At 45.9% G+C, this 26188-nt stretch overlaps 1 protein-coding gene across 4 annotated transcripts in view; it reads right to left on the reverse strand.

Annotated features, from left to right (window-relative positions):
• Positions 1-5197: 5197 nt before the first annotated feature.
• The window catches only part of St8sia1 (ST8 alpha-N-acetyl-neuraminide alpha-2,8-sialyltransferase 1), a 137622-nt gene continuing 116631 nt past the window's right edge, over positions 5198-26188 (reverse strand). Inside the window, exons 5-7 of one of the 4 annotated variants that reach the window (XR_015685312.1) lie at positions 12600-12852; positions 5482-6041; positions 5198-5429 (exon numbers count right to left, since the gene is read on the reverse strand). Coding sequence is in view for 3 of the 4 variants with exons in the window: in XM_087656089.1 (XP_087512215.1) it covers positions 12363-12852 (490 nt within the window). In the remaining variant the exon portion in view is untranslated. 4 annotated transcript variants of the gene reach the window in all.

Here is a 26188-nt window from a genome sequence, read left to right on the forward strand (position 1 = left end):
CCCCACCCCCACCCCACCCTCACCCCCACCCCTGAGCTAAGGATGTAACTCAGTTCAAAGAGTGCTTGCCTAGCATGCACAGGGCCCTGGGTTTGATTGCCAGCGGACAGTTAAAACGGACACGGAGGCAGAAGGATTAGAAGTTTAAAGATGGGTGAGTTTAAGGCCAGCCTGGGCTTCACAAAACCCTGTCTTGAAACAAAAGTTCTCCTTAACCATTGAAATATATGGAAGTGTTTTGTTCCTGGGAACCGATTTTGCCCATCTGCAGAGGAGAGCATCGCTCTATGGAGACTGTATCTTCTAACTGATAGGGTTAAGAGTAACACTGGTGACCTGCCGGTGCCTTTGAGGGTTGGTGTGCTAGCCAGGAGCAGTAGATTCTCCATCCGAAACAGAAGGCACCACAGTGAGGGGAGATTGGAGCAACGGAGACTCTGAAGGATGTGTATACTGTGGAGAGAGGGGGAAATAGAGATGAAGAAAAGCGGAAGTGGTGATGAAGAGAGGCGGAAGTGGTGATGAAGAGAGGCGGAAGTGGGAACGTGACCGTAGTGACCGGCACAAGAGAGGGCTGAGGCTGGTGGTGGATCACGTCAGTGCCGAGTGGAGCCAACGGGATGTTGCACAGCAGCAATGGAGTCGGCTGGATGGCATGCAGCAGCCGAGAGCTTAAGCAGAAGCTTAAGACTCAGCCAGCCCCCGAACAAGCTGCCCGGATGCCGGATCACCCTAGATCTTGGCAAGACGGAGGCCTCATCTAGGATAGGTCTAGATTAGACCTCCTCGAAGGACCATGTCCCGTGATGCTGCTAAGGGCCATATGTGGGTATCAGCCCTAATGTGTCCGTGACTGTTTGTGTTGTCACCTGCGACATACGGATATTCATGGTCAGTGCCATGACTTGAGTACGTGTTCATGTCTGGGGGCCACACTTATATGAGTGGCCTGGGCTGCCACATGAGACCGTGGTGAGGACCGGGTCTCAGCTGCTATTGAGGGCCATGTCCTGGTCCATAACCTTAATGTGGCCTGGTCAGTATTGCAGACCATGGCCTGAGCTACCACCATCATAAGAGAGAATGGGTGACAGTTGGGAGCAATGGAGGTGGTCTGTGTTTCAGTCTGAAGCCATGTTGATGTTTGTGGGCCGTGCTGCCCACAACACATTAATCTGAACGGGCCGTGCTGCCCCCTAAGACTTTGGTGAGATCTAGGACTATGCTATCACAGTGGGCCATGTCTGGGTCCATGGTCTTACTGAAGCCAGGTCTGCTTTGATGTCTGTGGGCAACGCTGCTGCCAGCGGCCACTTCATGTGAGTGATCTCCATTTACCACCTGCGTCCATGGTGATGTCAGGGCCAGTCCTGTGCTACTGCTTTAGGGCCGTGTCTGGGTCTGTGGTCTCACTGCAGCTAGGTCCTTGTTGGTGTCCTGGCATTGTGCCACCACTGAGGGCCATGAGGATGTCTATGGTCTGTGCTGTAGGCAGGAGCCGTGTTGATATTCCTGGGCTGGGTTGCATTAGAGGGCCTTATCCAGTTGTGGCCCTCCTGCAACAGGGAGGTTCTGTTCGTGGTCTGTGCTGACAGTGCCAGAAACCCTGTGGGAGCCCATCATCCTTGCTCTCTGCAAAGAGCAAATGAACCACTTTTGCCGTGATATCGATGGCTACAGACACAGAGGGATGTGGAAGAATTCAGTGACAACACCTAACTCCATTCCAACTTCCCCGGGAGCCCCACCACCTCATGCAAAAAATAGTGACAGCCTAGACAGGCAGCCATTGGGAAGGATGTTGGGGTGTCACCCTCCACAGTACATGACTCCCAGCAGGCATGCAGGAAGGGAGGACTCAGCTCTGTCTAGGGGCAGGCCGAGAGTTTGACCGTGTCCCCATGAATATTTGGGTAACACAAACTGAACCTTTGCTGCTGTCATTTGTTTTTTAGCTGAGGGGGAAGGTTACAAGGGTTGGGGACAAGACAGGGAGGGGCTGGGAAGCAAATGTGATAGGGGTGTACAATGTGAAATCCCCCAAACAATCAATAAAAATATTATGTTGGGGGGAAAAAAGAGCAACGCCCATCGTGGCTAATTCCGTCATGTTGCTCTGCTCTCTTTCCATTTAAGATGTGCATTCCTTGATCAGAAGGATGGTGCGTACGGTGTGTAATGTTAACATAGAAAATGCCACAGTTAAGTTTATAAACCTCAGTGTTAGCAGAGACAGTGAGGGTAGAAAAGGCAGATGCAGAATAAACATCAGCCTCAGGTAACTGGAGACCGTGCTGCAAGGAGAAGAGCCCTGTGGACATCTCAAGGCATCACCATCCCAACCCCTACCTTTGTAAGAGCTGCTGACAAAACAGAGTGCCCAGGACACTAGGCAGCCCTGGGATGATCTCGAGTACCATGGCTGTGCCTGGACTCATGGACGGGGAGCACAGATTACCTGCTTCTTACGATTATGTAGTGCCCCGCCAGCGTTAACATCTGAAATAGAGCCAGTCCCCAGATCTCTTATCCACCAGAAGGAGGCTGATAGTATCAGTCTCCCACTCTGCCTCAATGAACACCTTTGTCCAGACTTTACTGCCTTCTCTCTACATACAAACATCAGAACAGTCTTGACTGACATCTAACTGGATACCAATAAACACTCAATTGTCAAACACTCAATTGTCTTTTAGTTCTTTACTGCACTGTTGATCATAAAAACATTCCCAAGTTACAGGGTTGGAGAGAAAGCTCTGTGGTTAAGAGCACTTGCTTTTCCAGAGGGCCCGAGTTCAATTCCCAGAACCCACGATGGGTGGCTCACAACCACTTGTAACTCCAGCTCCAGAAAAGCCAATATCACGTGCACCCCCACGAGCGCTCACACACACGTGGCAGGCACGCTACACCCAGGTAGGTCTGGAAAGCATAACTCTTGTGACACAAACAAACCAGCACACACAACAATAACAGTCACCCTGACTGCATAAGAAAGACACTGAAAACCCAGCATGTTATTAAGTCCCCAAGATTGCGTCCTGTGAACTAGGAATGAATTTGATTACCTTCCTTCAATTCCTGACAGCAATATTTTCAAAATAGCCCGTGAGTTGTAATTATCTTGCGTTCGGGCTTAGCAGGGAATTCTTGAACATGCATACGCCTTTGGGCTCTTGCTATCTGTGTTTGAATGTTTAAGTCAAAACATAGTAGAATAGCTGGATTATAAAATTTATGTTGTATGACCCAGGGACAGTTGGTGACCAAAGCTGTGTCTGTTTCTCTCATACAGTTAAGGTAACCCACATTCATATGAAAGGTCCGTCTCACCCCATGAAGTGATTCAGCAGAACACTCTGCCTCATTTCTACTCAGAATTCTCCGTCCTCAAACTGCTGTAGCCTAACAGGCTACTTTGAAAACAAAATCAGATAATTAAAAGATCTGTACCAAGGGTCTGGATCATTTTCCAGAAACCATAAAGGATGGACAGGGTACCTTTCTTGATGTCACTTTCTCTGAGGAAGTGTCTGACAGAACTGGGACACAGAGCCCAAGGGACAAGGAGTTTGAAGCAATTACCTAAACAATTGGGTACGTGGCCTCTCAAAGTCACACACTTTAAACAGAGAAGTCCCGATGTCTTGTCTCGTGTTAGCAATTAGCGAGAGTTTCTCTGGACACACACACTGAGACGGACTCATTACAAAGACGGACAATTTCATTGCTGGGGAAAAGACGAGTGTGTATTACCTATGCTATGTAGATGTATAATTTCTGCTTTATACAACAAATATAATCTTTCCTCTGCCCAAGAAGAGTTCTTACATGTACTATGTAGTGTTTAATTTCTTTTTCTCAGTCTGGAAAAAAAATGGCTCAGTGGTTAAGCACACTGGCTACTCCTGGAAAGGATCAGAGTTCAGTTCCCAGCACCTATGTGGTGATTCACAACCACTCATAACTCCAGTGCCAGTAAATCTGATGCCCTCTCCTGCCCACCTCAGGCATTGCAGCTACGTGGTATGCAGACACACATGCAGGCAAACAAATCTTAATACACATAAAAGTAAAAAAAAAACTTTACACTTATTCATTTATTTTACAATTATGTATTATTTGCTTGTTTTATATTTATTCACATGGCCTCGAGAATTTCCAAGAATCAAATTCAGGTCGTCAGACTTGGTGGCAAGCCTCTTTACTCACTGAGCCATCTCATCAGCCCCATGTAGTGCTGTTGTTGACACAGTGACTACAATTCTCTATTTGTTCGTTTTCCCTTTAAATTACGTATTGGACTTTTAAAATCCAATTAACTTCGTGTGCATGTGTGCTTGGGCTGCACACACGCCACATCACACACGTGGAGGTTAGAGGAAATTTTCAGGAGCTGACTCTCACCAGGTGGACTTCAATGATCCTACTCAGGTTGTCAGCTCCGTTACCGCGAGCGCGATCTCAGCAGCCCTTTAACTCAGTGCTTCTTTGTGGCAAGGACCTTCCCCTAATGAATAAAGATTTCAGGGGGCCAATCACTGGGCGAAGAGTAGGTGGGACTTCCAGGTGGTGGGGGCGGGGTGGTGAGGAGAGAAGAGACTTGTGGCTTTTTGGACGGAGAGAGAGCTTGGAATATAAGATATAAAGAGCTAGAGGATCCAGGATCCCCTCCTGGAGGACTTAATTTAGGATGTTAGTAGTTGGGCCCAGTGATTGAGTTACCTGTTGATTCTAAACTAAGTTTGTGTGGTGTTTCCTTCTGGAAACTCAACTGAGTTCCAGAGAAAGGTAAGGTGTTGAGGTGCCCCAGCCGGCCACAAAATTTGATGTGTGTGGCTGGCCTGGCAGCAACCTGCCATGGGAACTTAGTCGGGTGGAGAGATTTTAGAGCAAAGGGTCAGAGTCTGCCAAGATGGGAACAACCCCAAATCCCCCCACCCCCCCACCTCCCCACCCCACCCTGCCTCACCCCTCCCGCCCGCCCCCTCCCCCATCCCCCTGCCCGGCATAGTGTGGGACACGGGGCTGCCCATTTTTTATTTACCACAACACTTCTAAAGCAGTGTTCTTCACAAGCAGCAGGACATTCACCCATAGGAAAAGTAAAACAGGGTAGGCATGGAAGGTACAAAGCACAGAGGAGTTTGAGGGAAAGAGCAGATGTGCTTCAGAGAAATAAAAGGACTTCGGAAGCTGCATTGAAAAAAAAAGCTATTTTATTCACAGGGTACATTTCCAAATATTCTGCAAGGAAGGGAGGTAGAGAAACTGAGACTTAGTTAAATCTCCTCACTGCCACACCACTCATGAACACACTAAAGAAAAGACATTTTCCCAGTGACCTCCCCTGGGCATATATCACTGTCTCAGCCAACAGATAGGCACCAATTTTTTTCAAGTCACACCATGAAGAGTACCGATTAAACCTTTTTTTCTGACAGTGAAAAAAAAAGAAAAAAAAAGAAGAAAAAAAAAAACCTTTTTTTCTTACCTGCTACATTTTATATGAAATTCTTTTTTAAAAAAGAAAGAAAGAAAGGGAGAGAGAAATGAACAGCATTGGGTTAGCCCACACCTCCTGTCCATCAAATTTGGCTCTAATAGGAAGAAGCCACTGAAAACACATCAAAGGTGATTTCAATTTCACAGTCTGATCTAAAAAAAATTCTCTCCCAGAATTATTATATACCCAGATCAGTAGACTGTACTACATGAGAAAGAATATTTAAATTTCCTAACTTTACTCTTATCCAGCCTCTGAAAATTCACACTGATAAAACAGCTTGCATTTGTGTGGAATTGGAGTCTACAATACACAAGGAAAGAGGCCAAAGGTAAAAACATTTCCCCGATATTTTTGCAGATCAAACTGTGCCGCGTGGTAACTATAAGTCTAGTAGCATCATAGAATTTGTTAAAGATGAAGCAGGCTTTAACATATTGTGATGTGTGTCCTTTCTTCCCCCTCGTGTGGACGACCTCTGGGGCACTCTGGTAGCTATCAGTCATCCTCACTGTGGAGAGAGGGTCCGTCGGTGCTGAAGACAGAATGAAAAACAGCGATAGATTGGTCCCTTGCTTCCTTGCTTCCTTGCTTCCAAGGACACTGGAATTTTCCAGAAAATCGTTCTTAACTCTAGGAATATTTTCGCAGTTTTCACCTAAAAGACCTTAGAAAAATGTTCCTCAGTGCAGCAAAGGGTGTTACACACCATCATCAGACTTCTCCAAGGCCTACACACTACTGTAAAGGTCTATAAAATAGTTTGCTACATGTAAAGGGTCCTGGCTGATGATTAAGGTACGGGTTGGGCAGACATGGAGACACCTACGAAGCAACAAACGCTATGAAGGAACTGTGTAAGTGGGGAGCCGAGCCAGGAAAAGTTAAGGCACCCTCTGCCACTCCCCACTACCAAGTCAGTTACTTTTCTATATTCCGTGGGCAAAAAACAACACAAGAAGGGAAGAGGAGGAGGGGGTTAGGGGGAGAAGGGAAGGAGGAAGGGGGAGGGGGAGAGGGGGAAGGGGAAGGGGGGAGAGAGAGAGAGAGAGAGAGAGAGAGAGAGAGATTTCGATAGAACTAAAACATGAAGGATAATGAATCTAAGTTGCCATGGTCACTCTTGGGAATCATGGGGACAGGAAGTTGACACCAACTCTTGCTGTGCACATCATACGGTAACCACAGCCAGTGGTCAACATTAAGGTGGTATTTCCCACCATTCTGATAGGAGAGCTAAATTATAACTCACCTTGAGAGTATGACTCAAAAGGCAGGTGACAGAGGGATATGTAGAGGTTCATGTCACCAAGCTCAGGTACCTAGGAGGGCACTGCCTGGAGAAGACAGGAACCTGGGGGTCTCCAAGACTGCTAAGATGGGAAGATGGGTGCCACCTCTGAGTCTTCTCCCTACTGTACCCAAGTCCACACCCAAGCTTCCTCTCTCATCTCTCGTCCTAACCCCAGTGACCACAAGGCCACACATCTCCTCTGTCTGCCTGGCTGTCTTCTGAGACCCCTCCCAATAGGTCCTTTCCATTGAGTTGGGGGCAGTCACTATTTTCTCTTAGTTTTCATTTTGGTTGAATCTTTTCTCTATTGCATTTTGTTTGTTTTTGTTTGTTTTACCAGACAGAGAAATCCAGAATTCTCTGAATCCAGTCTTCTCCGCGTCAGACTAAGTCAACGTCTCTTGGTGTTTCTTGTCATTACATGAGAAACACACATTTGAAAGCAACGGATACCCAGAGCAGCTTTAATAACTCAGAGGCCGGAAGAAGCAGGATCAATGGGTTTGGATATAACGCCATAAACTCTTGGTCAACTTTGTCATTGACTGAGTCACAACAGCTTCAACTAAAAAGCAAAACCAGGAACAGAGAGACTGACAGTCGAGATAAACGAGAGACCATAAAGTGTAATTCCTCTTTTGTGCTCTCACAAGTGAGAGTCAAGGGCTTTGGCTGTTATTCAAATGCTCATGCCATTATAACACTTCTCTGTGTTATTCCTTCTTCTGTGCTAAAGGCAGAAGAAACTACAAACGCTAGCAACAGAGAGAACCCAAACAAGGAAGCAGAAGCGTATCCCACCCTTGTTGTAATGAGCGAGCTTAGATAGTTGGAATAACCTTTCCATCCGTGTGCACGCGACAATCATTTATCTCTGGGATATGTGTGTGAAAATGTCAAATGACATGTTAAGGCTGAGAATAAGGCTGATGCTAGTTACTATTACTATTCACGCATGTGTGTGTCTGTGTCTATGTGTGTGCCTGTGTCTGTGTCTGTGTATCTGAGTGTCTCTGTGGGTGTCTGTGTTTATGTATGTGTCTGTGTGTGTCTATGTGTGTGTATATGCGTGTCTGTGTGTCTCTGTGTGTCCGTGTATGTATGTGTGTCTGTGTGTGTCTGTGTGTGTCTGTGTGTGTGTATCTGTGTGGGTATCTTGTGTGTGTGTATCTTGTGTGTGTGTCTGCGTCTTTGTGTGTGTCTCTCTGTGTCTGTGTGTGTGTGTGTGATGTCTACAGATATAAGACTCTCCCACTTACACGACAGGAGTTATATAGGGCTTAGACTAAATCTGTGGCCTCACATTTAGGAATTTGTAGACATATTCTGGACTTCAGAACTCCACGCTTTCAAAGACACAGCACAGAAACTACAGGGTATTTTCTCCATAGATTCAGGGACTCAGAAAGTCCATCCATGTACACAGAGAAAAGAACTCTGTTCCTCATGATCACATGCAGGGCCACAACTGTGTCAAGGTGACCAGACTCTGCCGCAGGGCACACAAATTAGCAAGTGCAAGCTTAGGCAAAATCAAAGCACAATATGTTTGGTGATTCAAAATTTTAAATTCTCAGCATTCTTTTCGTGCTGAAACCCCTGTAGTCACAAGGCTGCTAACTCGTCCCTCAGTGGAATCCCACTACTGTGATAGGACAGAGAACAGAGATAGGCGGTAGTGGAGGCTGTGAGCTCAACTCTCCACGAAAGCCAGCTCCCATGTTGGATAAGGATAGGTGGTCATGGGCTGGCAAGAACAAAGGAATAGAGCCTTCTGACCCCTTGGATGCTGAGAGCTTGGGTACTATGGTCACCTCTGTTTTTACCTTGCCTCTTCCTCTCCTGAGCACACAACAGAATTAAGTTTCCAAAAGTTCTAAGGGCATTTACCGCTGACCTCACAAGACCCAGCAACCTGGGATGCAGGTGCTGTAACATTGTTAACTTGCTTCCTCCCCTGATACGGGCTGCCTGGAGTTCACACAGTATCCGAGGGCGGACTTCTGACCACTCTGGGTGGGAAAGACACACAACAGCATCCTCAGGCTTTGTTCCTCCAGACTTGCCCTTTCCCGTGATCTCTGGACTTTTGATCTTACCTGGTTCTGGTGGGGAAGCACCTATAACACAGCAGTGTACTTCATAAGGTAAAAAACCATTCAGTGGACTTGTGACTGATTTTCTCATTAGATCCTTCCTCACAAGGATTTGCCAGTGGAAAATTCCACAAACTTGGTATTTTTAAACATTAAAAAAAATAAATAAAACTATAGATATCTGGCTTCCCAGCAAAGAAGCACAAAGGATATTCATTACCTGAACATCTGCCATTTTAGATAATTAATTCTCTACCTTTATTAAGATTTATTTATTTATTGTGTATATGTTGCCGCTTGCACTCCGTGTCCATGGAGATAAGAAGAGGACACCAGATGCCCTGGAACTGGAATAAAAGGCAGCTGCTGTGTGTGGGTAAGTGTGCATCAGAACCTGAACTCAGGACCTCTGCAACGGCACTCAGCGCTCGAGGACTGAGAGTCTCTGCTCCCCCCACCCCTTGTCAGAGTCATAAACAGGAACAATGTGGTTTAGGCACACAATTATTTTTATATACTTTTGGCAAAGCACTTTACAGAGAGCGCGTGCTTCTAAGAGTCATCTTCTGAGAAAAGCTCTTTCATGAAAGCTTTCTAGTGGGATGACTTGCTCCTCACCTGAGTTAATTTGACTGAAGTGTGATTAAAGTCAAACAGCAGCCACCCTCACTCAGGAGCCTGGGAACCAACAAATTCTCACGTTGCAGTTGACTCAATATGTGAATTCCTGTTTGAGCATTCATTCGCAGCCTCTGCGCCCTCTCTTCTTCCTCCATGAAGCAATCTTAATTTTGTCTGTCTCCCTCACACGCACATATGTACAAACACACACACACACACACACACACACACACACACACAGCATTGACCTAATTAGTGGTAGGGAGGGATCTCGTCTCTTGACAGAAGCAATGAAATTCATTAAATGGTTTCTATTAAATATTTCTATCATAACCCAAATCCCATCTGAGCTGAAACTTAGTCAAATCCATTAAATAATGGACCAGAATTTCAATAAGCAGAATTGAATAATACCCAGTCTCTTAAGAGTAATATGGTACCCTAGTGTGTTCTAAAGGATGGTTTTGGAGAGAGGTTTCTACTTAGGAACACATATTTTACTAAAATTAATGCTAAACAGACCTCCCACACACACACTCACACATACACACTCACACACACACACACACACACACACACACACACCCCTACCTCTTGCTTAGCTACATCATCTAACCAGACACACATACAGTTACATATGACACACCAGTGAATTGCCACTGTAAAATAGTGAAAGGCCACAGCAATGCTGTTCAACAACACAGCAGGAGCAGTCAGACTTTCCTTTTGGCCTAACTCAGGGTTCGTCAACCTTCACACAACTAACACTTCACTGAGTCATTCTCTGTGGCAAGTGGCTGACCTGTGACTACTGAACCACCATCCATAGCTACCCCCTGCTGCAAGTGGCCAACACTCTTGGTCATAACAAGTTAAAGTGTCTTCAGGGTCCTGCTGGCACCTGAGGGGGAAGTGTAGTCTGCATGGGTGAAAAGCACAGACGTGTTGGCCATATCTGTTCTGCAATTCAAAGGCCATAGAGAGTAGCTTTAAAATTGTACAGACACACAAATCTATTACCTGGACCTGTTCCAGGGATAGCATGGAGAGCCAAAACTCCCAGAGAGCATTCTCAGTGACGCGAGTGTTTATGAGTTTCTTATTTAGATCTTGACCAAATATTGCATTCATCTGAATGCACATTTAAGTAATCTTGGTATGTGCTGTTTTCTTAGCCCTTTTACACTTTTAATGAAGTTTACTAGTGAGCATGCATTCTTTCTTAGATAATCATTAAATACCAGTAGCTCAAAACAGGGGTTGTAGTCCGGGTGGCCCAGAGATGACTAACACAGGTCATGCTTCCTTCTGGATGTCCTGATGCTGTCACGCAAGATGGAAACACTAAGCCAGCTCTGCCCAGCGGCGAGCTTCCCGAACATCAGCACGACCTGTGAGGCCACCCAGTCTCCTCAGTTCAAATGCTATTTGTATAGGACGTCACATGTCACTATGCTCAACACAGGGTCCATTCATGGAATTTGGGGACAGAGGGAGGCAGTATGAGTAAGAGAGGAGTTCTCATTCTGATTGTATTTAAGGTAAGCCTTGCACCCCGTGCTGGCATGCAAACTGACACCAACTGCAAGCCAGGTTGACCTATGTCAACAAGGAAGGGATTTCATACTCTGTCTCTGTGGCTCTCCAATACTGGTTACAGACTCCAGGCCATGCACACTCAGTACTGACGGTGATCTTGGATTACTTTGTAGAGAGTGTCAGAGTGTATGTGTCTCTATTCATGTGTGTATACATATATATATATATATGTATATAAGATAACTCATGCAGGATATACATATATATGAATATATGTATACACATATATGTCTATGTACAGACATACATGTATACACACATGAGTTATCTTGAAAGGAAATATTAATGTTAGAGAGGAAAAGGCCCTGCCTTCTTGTCTGTCTATCTTATAGACCAAGCTGTCACTCTCTGTGAGGAAGACACTTTCGCTACTTTACAAGTAAACAATGTAATTGCATGTCCACTGACTCTGTGAAAATAACAGGGTTGATGGGCTGATGTAATGGGGACCTAAAATTGAGTTTCTCTCCCAACTTTTGATGTGAGGAAGGAGCAGCTCTCGTGGCCTAGACAATGAATCAACACCGTCTAAACTCAACGGAGCTTCATGCTAAGTAAGACTTAACCAAAAGGAGGCAAGAAGCGATTCTTATTTAAAAACCACACTAGTGGAGGGGACTAGAGTCATCCTAGACTTGTTTTAATGAATCACAATAATCAGCAGGAAGGGTTCTGAAAGTCTATACCATCACCTGCCCACAGCCCTAAACAGAGCAAAAAAAAAAATCAATAATAATTTTTTTAAAACCTATAGTTCTAATGTCAGTCTCAATAAGACAGGTCTTTAAAATGTTTATGACGCCAGTGTATATTGACAGTCAGCAATACCCCAGCATCTCCCGCATCCCCAGCATCTCCCGCACCCCCAGCATCTCCTGCACCCCCAGCATCTCCTGCATCCCCAGCATCTCCCGCATCCCCAGCATCTCTCGCATGCTGCCATGGTGAAACCCATCGGCCTCAGCAGCTACAGTTCCTCTGGTCTTCCTCACACACATGTGTTCTGCCAGCATCGCCTCCTTGGGATCTTCCCACTTGCAAATCCACAACACTCTATAAAAACACTCCCCGGAACACTTGATTTCTTATTGGTCCCCAAGCCAACATCAGAAGCAGTTTTGCTTGGGTTTTTGTTCGTTTCCTATCACGCCAATCCATGACACACTTTGGCAGCTCCTTTTGAAAGTCACATAAAAAAATCTAGCAAAAAAATACCCCCATCCAGTCTTTTCCTCTTCTGCAGTCCCTAGGAAGTGGGCTGTGGCGGCGACGGCTCCTCACATGGGTCCAGTTGCATCCTCAGTGCACCCATTTTATGAAGATACCAGAGTTGAAGAAACTCCTCGGGCATGGCATGGAAGCCTGAGAAGGGCAAGACGTTGTCATAGTAATGGTGGCTGATAGGTTCCCCTTGCATGTTCACGGAGAAGGGCCAGAAGCCGTAGATGGACACCTCCTCACAAAGGCCCAAGGCTGCACTCACCAAAAAGAGTCCTGTAGACAGGCGCTTGGCATGGATCCCCCTACCCTTCCAGAACTTTCCAATGTTTCGAAGAAAGTTGGGGTTAGCAAAAAGCACTGTTTGATTGGCTCCAGCGTCTTTCAGGGTGTAGTACACACGGAGAGACGGCTCTGTTCCCGTCTTCATAGAAAAGGCAGGCATGTATATGTAACTGTGGTTATAGATCTTCATGTTGTCCACAAACTTCTTTCTGGACCACAGCAGGTTTTCAAATCTATGGGAAATGAAAGGCTCAAATTAAACCTCAGACACACAGACATACCAAAGCCCGCTCACCCAGGCCTGGGAAAGCTCAGGTCATCAAACAGAACACGTGAAAAACACTTCACTTCAAACCTCTCTTCAAATACCCCATCTCATCCAACACTCCTACCTTGAACTCATCGACATTCCTTAATGAAGCTCTCCTAGACTAAGAGCAACTGTTCGTTTTGTTCTCTCCTAGAATGTAAAATAATTTAACATTTGTGAATTCATATAGATTGGAGGCTGGGGTGGTGGGGGCGGCAGCAAAAGCCACACGTGTGGTGTGGCAGAAACATACAACGGGTTACTTCCTCTAAGCATTAAAAAGAATTACTTGTAAGTCAACTTTCCATCAAAACGCCATGTTCTAGGAACCCTTAGTTTTCCAATGTTGTAACTTTAAGACTACACATAGGGCATGTTGCACTCGTAGACAGGCCTGAGAACCGGTCTTTTCCTCCAGGCAGTACTGCGTGATGACATCATCCCACAGTGACGCATGCTCAAAGCCCGGGGGTCTCTGCGATCTGAAGTAGGAGGGGAACAGCCCCTTCCCAGCCTCTTCATGCCTGCTCTGGAACATGTAACCTCAATCTGAGAGGATCATGGACATGCAGTCCCACAGGATAGCACCTAGAGTTCTTCTCCATGCTAATGAGGTATCTAGATAGCCTTAGCCAATGACCTTCCCTTCCTGGATATTCTCACGCCCTTTCCCAGGAGGTTGTATAATCCCTTGTTCACACTGAATAAAATGCATGTGCCCACATCCACTCCCAACAAAGCAATATGAACAAGCAAGGATCATCTCAGGGAGCTGCTGCTTTGAAGATCACTGTGGAGAAGTCCTTCTCCTAAAAGAGCCATGCCTTAGACTCCCAAAGAAGGCGCTTCTCATTTCTCGCTCTTCTGCTACTCGGCACTGGTTCCCCATCGGACCAGTTTCCGCTCCTCTTGGGCTCCAATTTCCCCTTCCTGCCTAGCGTGCAGACTCCCAGACGATAAGCAGGGACCACAGAGCTCCACCCCAGTCTTCCCCTCCAGACAGTACAACGGAGGTGCCAGGGTACCCAGAGAAGAAACCAGGAACCACAGCGTTCGTTCCAGATCTCGCTTTCCCTTTCAGGTCGGGCATGGAGTGGTGCCTGATGCCCCAAAGTGAAACACGGGCTGTGGGCTCTCTGGTCTGAACTTGGCCTTGCCTTTTCTAGCCAGTGTGCTGGCAGTGCCTGGGCACCGCAGACAGAGAGGCAGAACGCCGTACCACAACCACACAGGAAAAGAATGTTTTGTTACCGTTGTAACCACATGCAGACAGCTACCCCATATCCCTTTCTGGAGAATTCTACTACCCTCTGATCATCCGTGGCTGCCTGCACAAAGAATTTCTGATTCAAATGGAAGCAACTGAAAAGTATGGACTGCCACCTAAGTGCCAGGAGAGAAATGCCATTATTGCTTGTTTGTGGCTTCACTTAACGTTTTACTAATCTTGCTTGTATACGTGAGTTTGGGCATATTATGTATTGTAGGGGTCAGAGGGCAACCTTAGGTGTCAGTCATGACCTCCCACGTTGTTGTTGAGACAAGGTTTCTGGGTTTTGTTTGCAGCTGTGTAAACCAAGCTGGCTGCCCCCCAAAGCTTCCCGGTTGCTCTTGTCTCTCATCCCACCGTGGGAGCTCTGAGATCACGGATGCCTGCTTTACGTGGGTTCCAGAAATGTGACCTCTGACCCTCATACTTAAACTGCATCTCCCACCAAGCCATGTCCTCACACTAATGCCTAATTTTTTTAACTCAAGAAATCCAAGTTCCGTTAAGGAAAACAGAAGTGTAACAAACACAACATAACGTGCCCCAAGTTCCATGCTTGATACAGCTGCCGTCTATCGGCATGAAGGACCGTAGAATGCAGGAGAAAACAAACAACAACAGAGACAAATAAGTTGTGCCTGGAAAGAGAGTGAGGTGGGAGAAAGCTAAGGAACGGATAACACTTCAAGAGCTCTTGCTAAAGGAACAGATGTGCATGAAGCTACAAGGGCATGGGTAAGTGCAGGGAATGCCACGAAAATTAGGGAGGCTTGCTGGTCCTGGGACATGGAGATGGGGCTGGGCCAGACAGTGGCTGGAGATAAGGCATGCTGTAAAATACCTCCCCTATCCCTAACATTCTGCTCTCACTGTCACCCTGCGGTGAGGGCCCTTCATGCTGCAGTGGCTGCCCACAGCTTGTATCAGTGTCAGGTGGCGAAGGAAGGTTGAGGAGATAAGTTTAGGAAGTAAGGGGCTGGCAGCTGGGAGGCCAGATAAGAGGCTGCTGATATAGCACAAATAAAAATGAAGAGGAGAAAGGGGGAAATGGGAGGGGGGATGGGAAGTAGGGGGAGGAGGGAGGGGAGGGAGAGAGGGGAGGAAAGAAAGGAAGGGGAGGGGAGGGAGGGAGGGGAAGGAAAGCAGGAGAGAGAGAGGGGAGGGAGGGAAAAGGAGGAGAGGGGAGATGGGAGAGAGAGAGGGAGGGAAAGAGGTGTAAGGAGGGAAGTGGGCAGAGGCAGGAAATGAACCAGTACAGTAAGACTTGAGGTTAGTCGTCCTGGTTCATGTTCTCCACAGGGAGAGCAGCAACAGCCAGGAGCAGAATGGAGCCAGACGCAGCAGAGGCAAAGCCTGTTGTGGATGCGCGAGACTCACCGTGACTACCCGGATTCCAAGCAATGAGGCAGTCACGGCTCAAGACTCTGTCAAGAGAAAGGAAGGTGGCTTCTTAAGCTCAGAAGGATGGCCTCCCAGACTACCTGCATGCCCTTGACCCAGAAGCCACACAGCCAATCCCCCAGGGCACCCACCAAAGGAAAAATGACAATTGTGTCTCCAGGAGAAGTCATTTCCTAGAGCAGTGGTTCTCAACCTTCCTGATGACGCAACCTTTTACAGTTCCTCAGGCTATGGTGACCCCAACTACAAAATTATTTTGGTGTTACTTCATAACTACAACTGGTAGATATGTGGCTGCCAAAGGAGTCGGGACCCACAGGCTGAGAACCATTGCCCTAGGAAGCTAAGGAACATAGTTAACCATTTTCTAGACTGGTACCAACATCTCTCTCATGAATTCCCAAGTTGGACGTAGGTTCTGTTCAGCAACTCAATCCTTTCTACTCCTTCCCACCCACATCTTTTGCTCTTCCTAAATTCCAAAATGCCTTCCCAATAATGTAGAAACACCACACAGATGACCTAACTGAACTGTCCTGTGCTTTGACTAGAATAACCCACAGACTTCACTGATACCCCATGGCCTGGAATTCTGGTCAGTCCACCATGGGACATTTGTATCCGTCACTCCCTGGGTCTGGGAGAGACACTCACTTAGAAGATGCAACGATTAATTGTTGTTTCCAAATTGAATGGCTTTATTATATTCACCATGGAAACACACTTCTGTGAGTATCTATGAAGGTATTTCTAGAAAGGTTCTTGAAAGGAGGGAAGACTCGCCCTGAATGTGAGCAACACTAGTCCTTGGGCTGAGGCCAATGACTGAAGAGAGGAAGGAAAGCCAGGTGAACCCCAGCATTCATCTCTCTGTTTCCTAACTGCACACGTGGTACAATCGGCCACCCCTGCTCCTGCTGCCAAGCCTGTCCCTCGGGGAAGGACAAATACTTCCCTAAGCTGCCAGGTGTTTCTCACAGCAATGAGAAAGACACTGTCTTAGTCAGGGTTTCTATTCCTGTACAAACATCATGACCAAGAAGCAAGCTGGGGAGGAAAGGGTTTATTCAGCTCACACTTCCACATTGCTGTTCATCACCAAAGGAAGTCAGGACTGGAACTCAAGCAGGTCAGGAAGCAGGAGCTGATGCAGAGGCCATGGAGGGATGTTTCTTACTGGCTTGCTTCCCCTGGCTTGCTCAGCTTGCTTTCTAACAGAACCCAGGACCACCAGCCCAGGGATGGCAGCACCCACAATGGGCTGGGTCCTTCCTACTTGATCACTAGTTGAGAAAATGCCTTACAGCTGGGTCTCATGGAGGCATTGCCTCAATGGAGGCTCCTTTTCCTGTGATAACTCCAGCTTGGGTCAAGTTGACACACAAAACCAGCCAGTACAGTGTGGACCCCCTGAAGCTGGAGTTCTAGGCAGTCGTGTGACCGTGTGAGCAGTCTCCACCAGTCCTTCAGCACCTCTGCCTCCCTAACTGCATCCTTCTCCGCTTTGCCCCTCACGACCAGCTTCATACCTCTTCCCAAATGTTCATACTCTGAGGTGGACTATATCACCTCTAGGGAACCACTTCCTCCAGCTTCTAGACCCGGGAACTGGCCTCCTTTCCCCAGCTTCCCTGACTAGTAGTCGCAGTTCAGAAATGTGTTCATTCCAAGTATGCCATGTTGTCTTGGTGTGTGTGAACACGCCATGAAATGATTATTCCGATAGGCTGGAATTGGATTCTAAAAATTCTTCTTGATATAGCCACCCTGTGAGCTACATGCTACCTCTTGTCTGCCATCAGTGCCCTGGGACAGATATTCTCCTTCCTTATTTGCCTTCAGCCCTCCGATTACTATACAGAGTCCCCCGTTCCCCAGAGGAGCCAATCATCTCTCCCCACAGTGGGCCACACTGTCACAGGGAACCATGGGAAATGCCCAGAACACAAAGAGCATCTGGTTTTACTATCTCCACGTTTTCCAGTTTAGAAGTGACTGCCATTTCTTTGAGTTTTTAACATTGAAAACGAGCACCATTTTGAATTTACTATACTCATATTTTTCTTGAGAGCTTGTTTGGAGGTTCTAGCAGGGGAGCGCAGCTACTCGTATACCCTTGACCGAAGACCGGTCCTCCTCTATTCAGGGAAGGTCGTCCTCTTCGACCGAGCGCGCAGCTTCTGGAGGGTCGCACATGGAGCGGTGAGGGAGGAAGGGGACACCCGCCTAGCCAGCCAGATCAGCCGAATCAACCCTGGCGATCAATGGGGTGACAGATGTCGCAGCCAGATCGCCCTCACATCCTACTCTTATTTTTCTTCACGCTATCTGTATATTATATTTTGAGATTTTTTTTACTTAGCCCACTATTTAAGTAACAACATTAATTAAGAAGTCAGTTCGGAGCCAGTGAGATGGTTTGGCAGAAACAGGTGCCACTGCCAAGGATAACAACGTGATTCCAAATCACGGAGTTCAAATGACACGAGGACAGAACCGCCTCCCGCAAGTTGTCCTCTGGACTCTGCAGTTGTGCTGTGGCACATTCACAGACAGATACACACACAGAAACACAAAGTGGGTAATAAAAAAATACTTTTAAAGCAGAATTCAACTCTGTAATTGTTCGCAGTCTAGCTGGTATAGTTCCTATTTACTGATCAATAGCTTAACAGTGCTGGTTTTGAATTTTGCTAACTCATTATAAAGTCCTACGGGGGACCACAGAGGAGTGGCATCAGCTGCTTTCTGCCCCTCAGCTGGGCCCTAGCCTTTGTGTGCACAAGCACTCACTTACCGTACACGCCTAGAGTCACTCGTCCATTCGATGCCCCAGTGACATTCTACAGACTTGTGAAGACCCCACCCAACCTTTACAATGAACCCCTTCACCTCACTTAGCCTTTTAATGGTATTCTAAAGCTGCTGCAGTGGCTGAAGCCCACCCGGCACTGAGCGATCTGAAGGAGGGGGAATATCATGGTTTGCCTACTAACCTAAGCTGCATAGTAAAGTCCAGGCCATGCTGAGCTACAGAATGGAAGACTGCTTCCCGGAAAACACAACACACAGCAGGTAGGACACACAGCAGGTAGGACTGCTAAGTGGTATAGGCAAGTTGAAGCTGCAACCTGACTTCAATCCTGGAAACCACAGGGTGGAAGGAGAGATTTGACTGTGGTGCACAAGTGCCTACCTTCATGCGCATGCACAACAGACAGATACATAAACAAAGAACAAAGTAACAATGATTACACTAGGAATAGTAAAAGTATTGACTTTCTCAGTAAGAGTCAGTGTATCCTTTAAGGCTGGAGATGAGCCATCCGTCTATCCCACCCTCTACCCCTTCTAATCTACCTCAGAAGAGCTGTGTGTCAATCCTAAAATTAAATGGAGCAGCCTGTATACTAAAATTAAATAAAGAAAAAACACAATAAAGTTTTGCCCATGCCTGTAATCTGAGTGTTCAAGGCTGAAGAAGGAGGGTTGGTTGCATTTGAGGCCAGCTGGGGCTACCCAGAGAATTCCAGGCCATCCTGGGCTACACCTCCAGACCTTGTTTCAAAAGCAAAGCAAAACTTTAAAACAAGGAAAAATAAGTCTTTATTTAATGAATACACTGAGATACTTAACAAATGAATTTATGCCTTACAGGAAAACTCCAACATAATTTCTAGAGGAGCAAAATGTTACTTTTACTTTGTCTATATTAGAAATATAGATAAAACAGTAGAAAAGCAAAAGAAAACCTGTGGACTTAGACTCTCATCAGATACTAACGAATACTAACGAAATTGCTGATGCCAAGGAGTGAAACGCTATCACCAAGAAACGTAGGACAGTGGCCATAAAAGGGAATTAGCTCTAAAAATATTTACAGCAAAGCTGACAAGTGGCTGGACACTGGTGGGACTTAGAGTCAAAAGCACTGGTCCAGAATATACTACTCCAAGTCTCCATTAATGAGAATATTAAACTACTTGGTTAACAGGTTGCTGGTTATTAAACGTTGCTGGGATTATGAATTGAGAAAGATCGAGAACCAGAAAGGCTTTATTTCTCTCTCCCCTCAGCAAATCTTCAGAAAGAAGATAAACGATTGTTTTTCAAAAATCCATATCCACAGTGAAAGCAAGAAAGGAAGCAGACTTTTGGGGACCCCTTCCATGGGTTGCTAGGCTTTGGGGAAACTCCTTCCATAAAAATTGTCCACAGAAAACAAAACAAGACAGAAATCCCATAGAGAAACCAAAGCAAGAAGCAACTTGCAGAGTAGAAAAGGTAGCAGTGTCCTGTGCCCACAGTCAGGAGACACTGTGGAAGAGGGCACCCCAAACAGTCAGCAAGGTTGTCAGTGTGACTGTGAGGCCCTAGGGGCACACAAGTGGGTCAGACCCAAAAGCCAGGCTCTGTCTGTTATAGGTGCATGGGTGAAGAAGATGTAGTAGGTTCAGGCAGATGTGTGCTCAGCCCCAGGGAAACTGGCAGCATTCTGTGCACACAGCCTCCACAGCCAGACTCACATCGCCCAGAGGAATGATGGCATGTACCTTCACCAGCACCAAGAACAAAGATCTGCATGTGACTGCACATGATGACTCCTGGAAGCCACCCAGGAGAAACCTAGAGTGTCACAGTCGCAACTTCAGCCAAGGCCACCTTTAACAGGGCCTGGCATAAGAACAGAGGGTCAGTACCTCAGAGCACTGAGGGACAACCTGGAACTCAGAAACAGAAGGAACCAAGGTCATTAGAAGCTCAGAAAGAAATGCTCTGCAGTCTATATTAGTCTGTTATAATATTAGGGTGCTATAAAGGGGGGGTTATTTAGGTAATAAGAATCATTGGCAGTTAAAAAATACAGACACATGGGTTCTGGCAAAAGGATTCTCTAGGCAAAAGCTGCATGGTAGCCTTGAAAGCCATCCATCAGATGGTGATGAGCAAAAGTCTGAGACTCCAGGATGGTTGTCTCAACATCCATGATTTCCCTAACAGGCCAAAAGCTGTGGTAGTCGCAAGGGAGTTGCTAGGTCTCCCACAGGAATGTAGCGTAGACCGGTGCTGCACAGAGGGGCTCTGTAAGACTCTGAAAAAACTTACAAGTTAAGTGGAATGGAAAATACTATGACAGGCTCTTTGCCTGGCGAGCTGCGTGATTGTAGCCAGCAGTGCAGGCATGACTTGAACAGGGAACTTGGCAAAGCACAGTGTGCAGGACAGGCCTGCAGCGAGGGCCATGAGAAGAGAGATCAATCTTTATTTTCCCACAAGAAATCAATAGATACATTAGAAATTTTTAAACTGTAATTAAGCATGCTGCTTTCAAACCAAAGAAGAAAAAAAAAAAGGTCAGCCAAAGACACTGGGAAAAAATATTGATTTTTTTTTTGAAAGATGACTTGAGGGCGTAGGGAGGGCTGAGGGGGGATGGCTGCTTTTCTTTTAAAGCCTTATTGTTCTTTCAGATTGTTAAAAACTGTGGGCGTGCATTATTCTTATAAAACAGAACATTTAATTTTAAGATCCTGAAAACTTTATAAAGTAATGTATTGATCAAATTCAGAAGACCAAGAAAATGTTATGTCACCAAAAAGATAATAAGTATGTATGCATGTATGTATACATGTGTGCATACATGTATATATGCACGTATGTATAGTTGCTTGATTGTATTATACACATATATGCATGTGTATATATATGAAGGTATAATGTGTGTATGCATATATGCATGTGTGTATGTATACATGCATGCATGTGTATGCGTATGTATGTTTGTATGTATACATGTATGCATGTGTGTATTATACATGTAAATATGCATGTAAATGCTTACATGTAGGAATGTATATATGTACATGTATATGTGTATATGTGTATATGTGTGTATGTATGCATCCATGTATGTGTGTACATGTATGTGTGTATGTACATGTATGTACGTATATGCACACACATATAAAACCACATATTAAAAATTCACAGGTCTACAAAGTAAGTCTTCAGTTTAAAAATATACATTTTTAAAATATAGTGTAGGAGCTTCTAAAAGTGCCTGCGTATTTTGTCAGAAAAGAGAAATCGGTATTATGAAATGACTGCTATACAGGCCACACTGGCATCAAAATGTATTAAATTAAGAACTCAACAACATAAAGACAGACACATAAAGACAGTGTGTACAGAAAAGCCAACTGAAATATTTACTGGAGCCAGCAGAGACGTGAGCAAGACCATCTTACTACACAGTGGTCATGGGGGACTTTTGTAACAAATATACTATTAAAATATTTAAATTATTATTTTAACACAGCCCCAAACAACCTGAGACAAACTAACAAATATGCGATATTTCACAGAGACATTAAAATGGATAGTATTTCTAATTCTTTTTTTTAATTTTATTGCTTTTATTAGGTATATTTCTTTATTTACATTTCAAATGTCATTCCCTTTCCTGGTTTCCTGTCCGTAAGACCTCCATCCACCCCTTTGCCCCTGCAACATTCCCCTACACTGGGGGTCCAACCTTGGCAGGAACAAGGGCTTCCCCTCCCATTGGTGCCCAACAAGGCTATTCTCTGCTACATATGCAGTTTGAGCCCAGGGTCAGTCCATGTATAGTCTTTGAGTAGTGGTTTAGTCCCTGGAAGCTGTGGTTGGTTGGCATTGTTGTTCTTATGGGGTCTCAAGCTCCTTCAACTCTTTCAATACTTCCTCTAACTCCCCCCAAGGGGATCCTGTTCTCAGTTTGGTGGTTTGCTGCTAGCATTGACCTCTGTATTGGACAAGCTCTAGGTGTGTCTCTTAGGAGATCTACATCCGGTTCCTGTTGGCCTGCACTTCTTTGCTTCATCCATCTTATCTAGTTTGGTGGCTGTATATGTATGGGCCACATGTGGGGCCGGCTCTGAATGGCTGTTCTTTCAGTCTCTGCTCTAAACTTTACCTCCAAATCCCCTCTTATGGATATTTTTGTTCCCATTTTAAAGAAAGAGTGGGAGCATCCGCATTTTGGTCATGCTTCTTCTTGAGCTTCCTGTGGTCTACGGATTGAAAGTTTTCCCCACATACACGTGCAAACTCAACATAGTCTCAACTGAAATGGCATTATTATTTTAAAGTAAAACTTGAGACGAGTCTGCATCTCGCTGGAAAGGTGTGAACTAAATTAGAGCGTGTTTTCAGGACCACACTCAGTGAAGGAGTGGTGGAGAGGGTAGGGCGGGACTGGGGGAGAGGCGGTTCCCAGTGCCAAAGGTATGTAGAACCACAGTAACTCAGGAGGCCCCAGACACAGGGTACAACACCCCACACTTGAGGACTCTGCATCTGATTGATGACGTTTCAAACCAGTGTTCGAGAGACTGTACGCTGTACCACGGGCACCAGGTAATCAACAGTCAGAACTAAGATAAATGTTTGCCTGCCATTCAGAAAAATTAACTTCAGACAGAACAAGGGTACCTACATTCAAACGCAAGGGACGTCTGTAGTCCTGGTGACATCAAAAGCTCTACACCATAACAGCAAAATCTGTTAAGCAAAGGACTGACAGCACAATTGCTTCCAAAACAGTCTTGTGGGTGGGGCACAGTGGTGTGCACACCTTTACCCCCAGTACTTGGGAGGCAGAGAGAGACGGGTAGATCTCTGAGTTCTAAACCAGCCTGGATTCTTATTTGTAACATTAGCGATGATCTGGGGTAAAAAGTGACACAATTAAATTACAGAAATAGTCTCAAATTTCCACTTAGGTGGCTGGGAAGATGGTTCAGTGGGTGAGAATACTTGCTGCACATGGGTGAGGGGTGAGGGCCTGAGTTTGGATTCCCAGCATGCATGTAACATGCCAGGTGTGTTCTCACATACCAGGGACCCCAGTTTCATTCAATACAGAATGAATGAAAAAGACACCCAATGTCCTCCCCTATCCCCTGTGCAAGCACAAGCACACACCTATGACCACCCAGGTGCGTATACCACCCAGGTGCAGATACCACACAGGTGCATATACCACACAGGTGCAGATACCACACAGGTGCAGATACCACACAGGTGCAGATACCACACAGGTGCCTATACCACACACATACCTGACACTCACACACCAAAGCGCTGGCTTAAGGCATGCTGTTTAAGCCTGCTGCAGCTTTGTGAAGGGTACCTGGATGGTGATTTTTCCTATGGAAAGTCACATCCCACTCTCCTGCTGACTGACATCTATTCACTTGTGACCTGAGCTTCAACCCTTACTTTCTCCAGGACCCCATGCACAACATCTTCTAAGTAGCCTTCACCGCTATCCGGGTCTACTTTCCGTTGACTCTCGTTCCCACGCTGTCACTTGCCCAAATCTTTTCTGATTGAAAACAAATTAGCACAAACAAATCTCCCTTCTGTGAAGTGATTAGAGTTTCATGACCGTGGGGAGTCAGAACGGTGCAGACTTAACGCCATCTTCTGTTCAGCCTAGCGTCAACTATTCCTGTGTCTGACTTAACATCTTTATAACTATTAAAACCTTTAAAACGCACTCTTAGCAGACCTCTCTGCCTCCACCAACACGAAAGCTAAAACTGTCATCAGATACTGTCTGAGACTTACCCGGGTCTTGCCGCTCTGTTTTATAAAACCTGCCTACCTGTGGTCCCCACGGAAGCATTTGGTGAATGAATGACTTAGGCTTTCCTTTGTTCTGTAGCTAATACAACCTCATGATCTCCTTTAACCTCTTCTGCAGCTGAACTCATCCTTGTGGGAAATCTGAATCCGTGTCCCCAGGCCACGGTTGCTCATATGCACCTCGAGAATAAACTGTCTCTCTTCCCCTCTGAGGTGAGACGTGCGTTTTGTATACACCTAAATCGTACATCTCTAGGGCTGGGAATGGTGATCAAAGGGTTTCTCTTGAAGCAGGAAGAACCGTGTTTGATCCTCAGAGCCCATACAAATGCTGGAAGTGGTGGGGTGGGCTCCTGTGGAAACTCCTAGGCTGGAATCGTAGGTTGGTTACCATATCCACACAGCATTTATCCCATGTCTGCACAAAGCGTGATCAACCAACATCAACACTGGGCTTTCACATACATGTGCAACCACACATGTGTGTTCCCACACAAAAAAAAATACACACGCACATGCACATCCAACCCCAGGCATGAAAGTGGAAAAAGAGCAGGGGGCGTTCTTCAGTGACTTTTTATCAGCTTCAACAGAGTCCAAGTCATCCGGGTAGTTAAATCCTTCATGATGTAACCCCCGCCTACTCCTCCAGCTCTTCTTGTCACCAGCAGCAGCTGGCTGCCTTGGGTTGCCCCACCGGTCACTGAATCTGGCTTCTCTGGCTTCAGCAGGTACTCGCTGCTCCTTCTGCCTGCCCTAGCGGCTCCCACGATTCCTCAGGACTCATCATTCAGGTTAGGGTGTCTAACTTTACATCGTCTCATCACTGATCTCCTCTTAGTACTTGGTCCTGTGTGATCACCTTCACTTTCCTGTCTTCTTTACTGAATTGTTAATGTCCTTTCTTTACACCTGTGTCCTTTCAGCTCAGTACTGTACCTCTTTAGGGCAGGGATCTAGGAAGTACTTGTTGAATGACTAAGGTCAATGGCCGAAGTCAACGGCCAAGTACATTTGTGCCGTTACCACAACACGAATTTAAGTCACTTCAAGGCATGATACAAGCAAGCAAAAGTCTCCTCGATTTTCAGGAAAACCACTATAATGCAAGAGACGTTTGATTGTCCATCAAACACCATTTTCTATCACTGGTTTTTTTTCAAATTCTAACACATCCCCTGCCTGAAACCAGAAAGAGAGTAATTAGACACCAAAATGGCAGCGTTGCCTACAAGTCCCTCATCAGATGCTAGCTCATCTTTTTTGTAAACAAATTATGCTAATTTCTGGAAATACCAAGCCTTCTAAGAAATCACACAGGCAGCTTTAATCTCAGGAGCTGCCCAGAACATAGGAATCTCTTTTTCGAGAACGAAGGAAAATGGTTCTGGCTGTAAAGCACCCTTCTCTCTTTTGCAGTGCCTAGAACAACCGGCATGCTAATGTACCTGCTTGTGCACGTGAAGTAAAGCCATAATCAACCCGAAAAACTGACACCGATTCATTTTGAGGCCATACAGAAAGAGGTGTGCCCTAACCTGTGGAATGCCCACCATTTTTTAAAAAAAAAAGACTTCTTAACTTTAATTTTACATGTATGAGTTTTCTGCCTGCGTGCGTACTACATGCGTGCCAGCGGCTGTGGGATGTCAGAGAAGGGAGTCAAATCCCCTGGAACTGGAGTTACAGATGGTTGCGAGCCATTGTGTTGATTCTGGGACTAAACCCAGGTCCTCCAGCAGCAGCAGCAGCAGCAGCAGCAGCAGCAGCAGCAGCAGCAGCAGCAGCAAGTGCTCTAACCACTGAGTCATCTCTTCAACCTGAATGCCACCCTTTAGGTAAAAAGGATTATGACCCTGTTGACATAAAACAACGTGTGTTGTGTGTGTGTGTGTGTGTGTGTGTGTGTGTGTGTGTGTGTGTTAATTCTGTCACATGTGCTTCTGCTTCTGCATGT

Source organism: Rattus norvegicus, chromosome 4 (assembly GCF_021556685.1).
Source record: "Rattus norvegicus strain SHRSP/BbbUtx chromosome 4, alternate assembly SHRSP_T2T, whole genome shotgun sequence".
NCBI classification, from domain to species: Eukaryota; Metazoa; Chordata; class Mammalia; order Rodentia; family Muridae; genus Rattus; species Rattus norvegicus.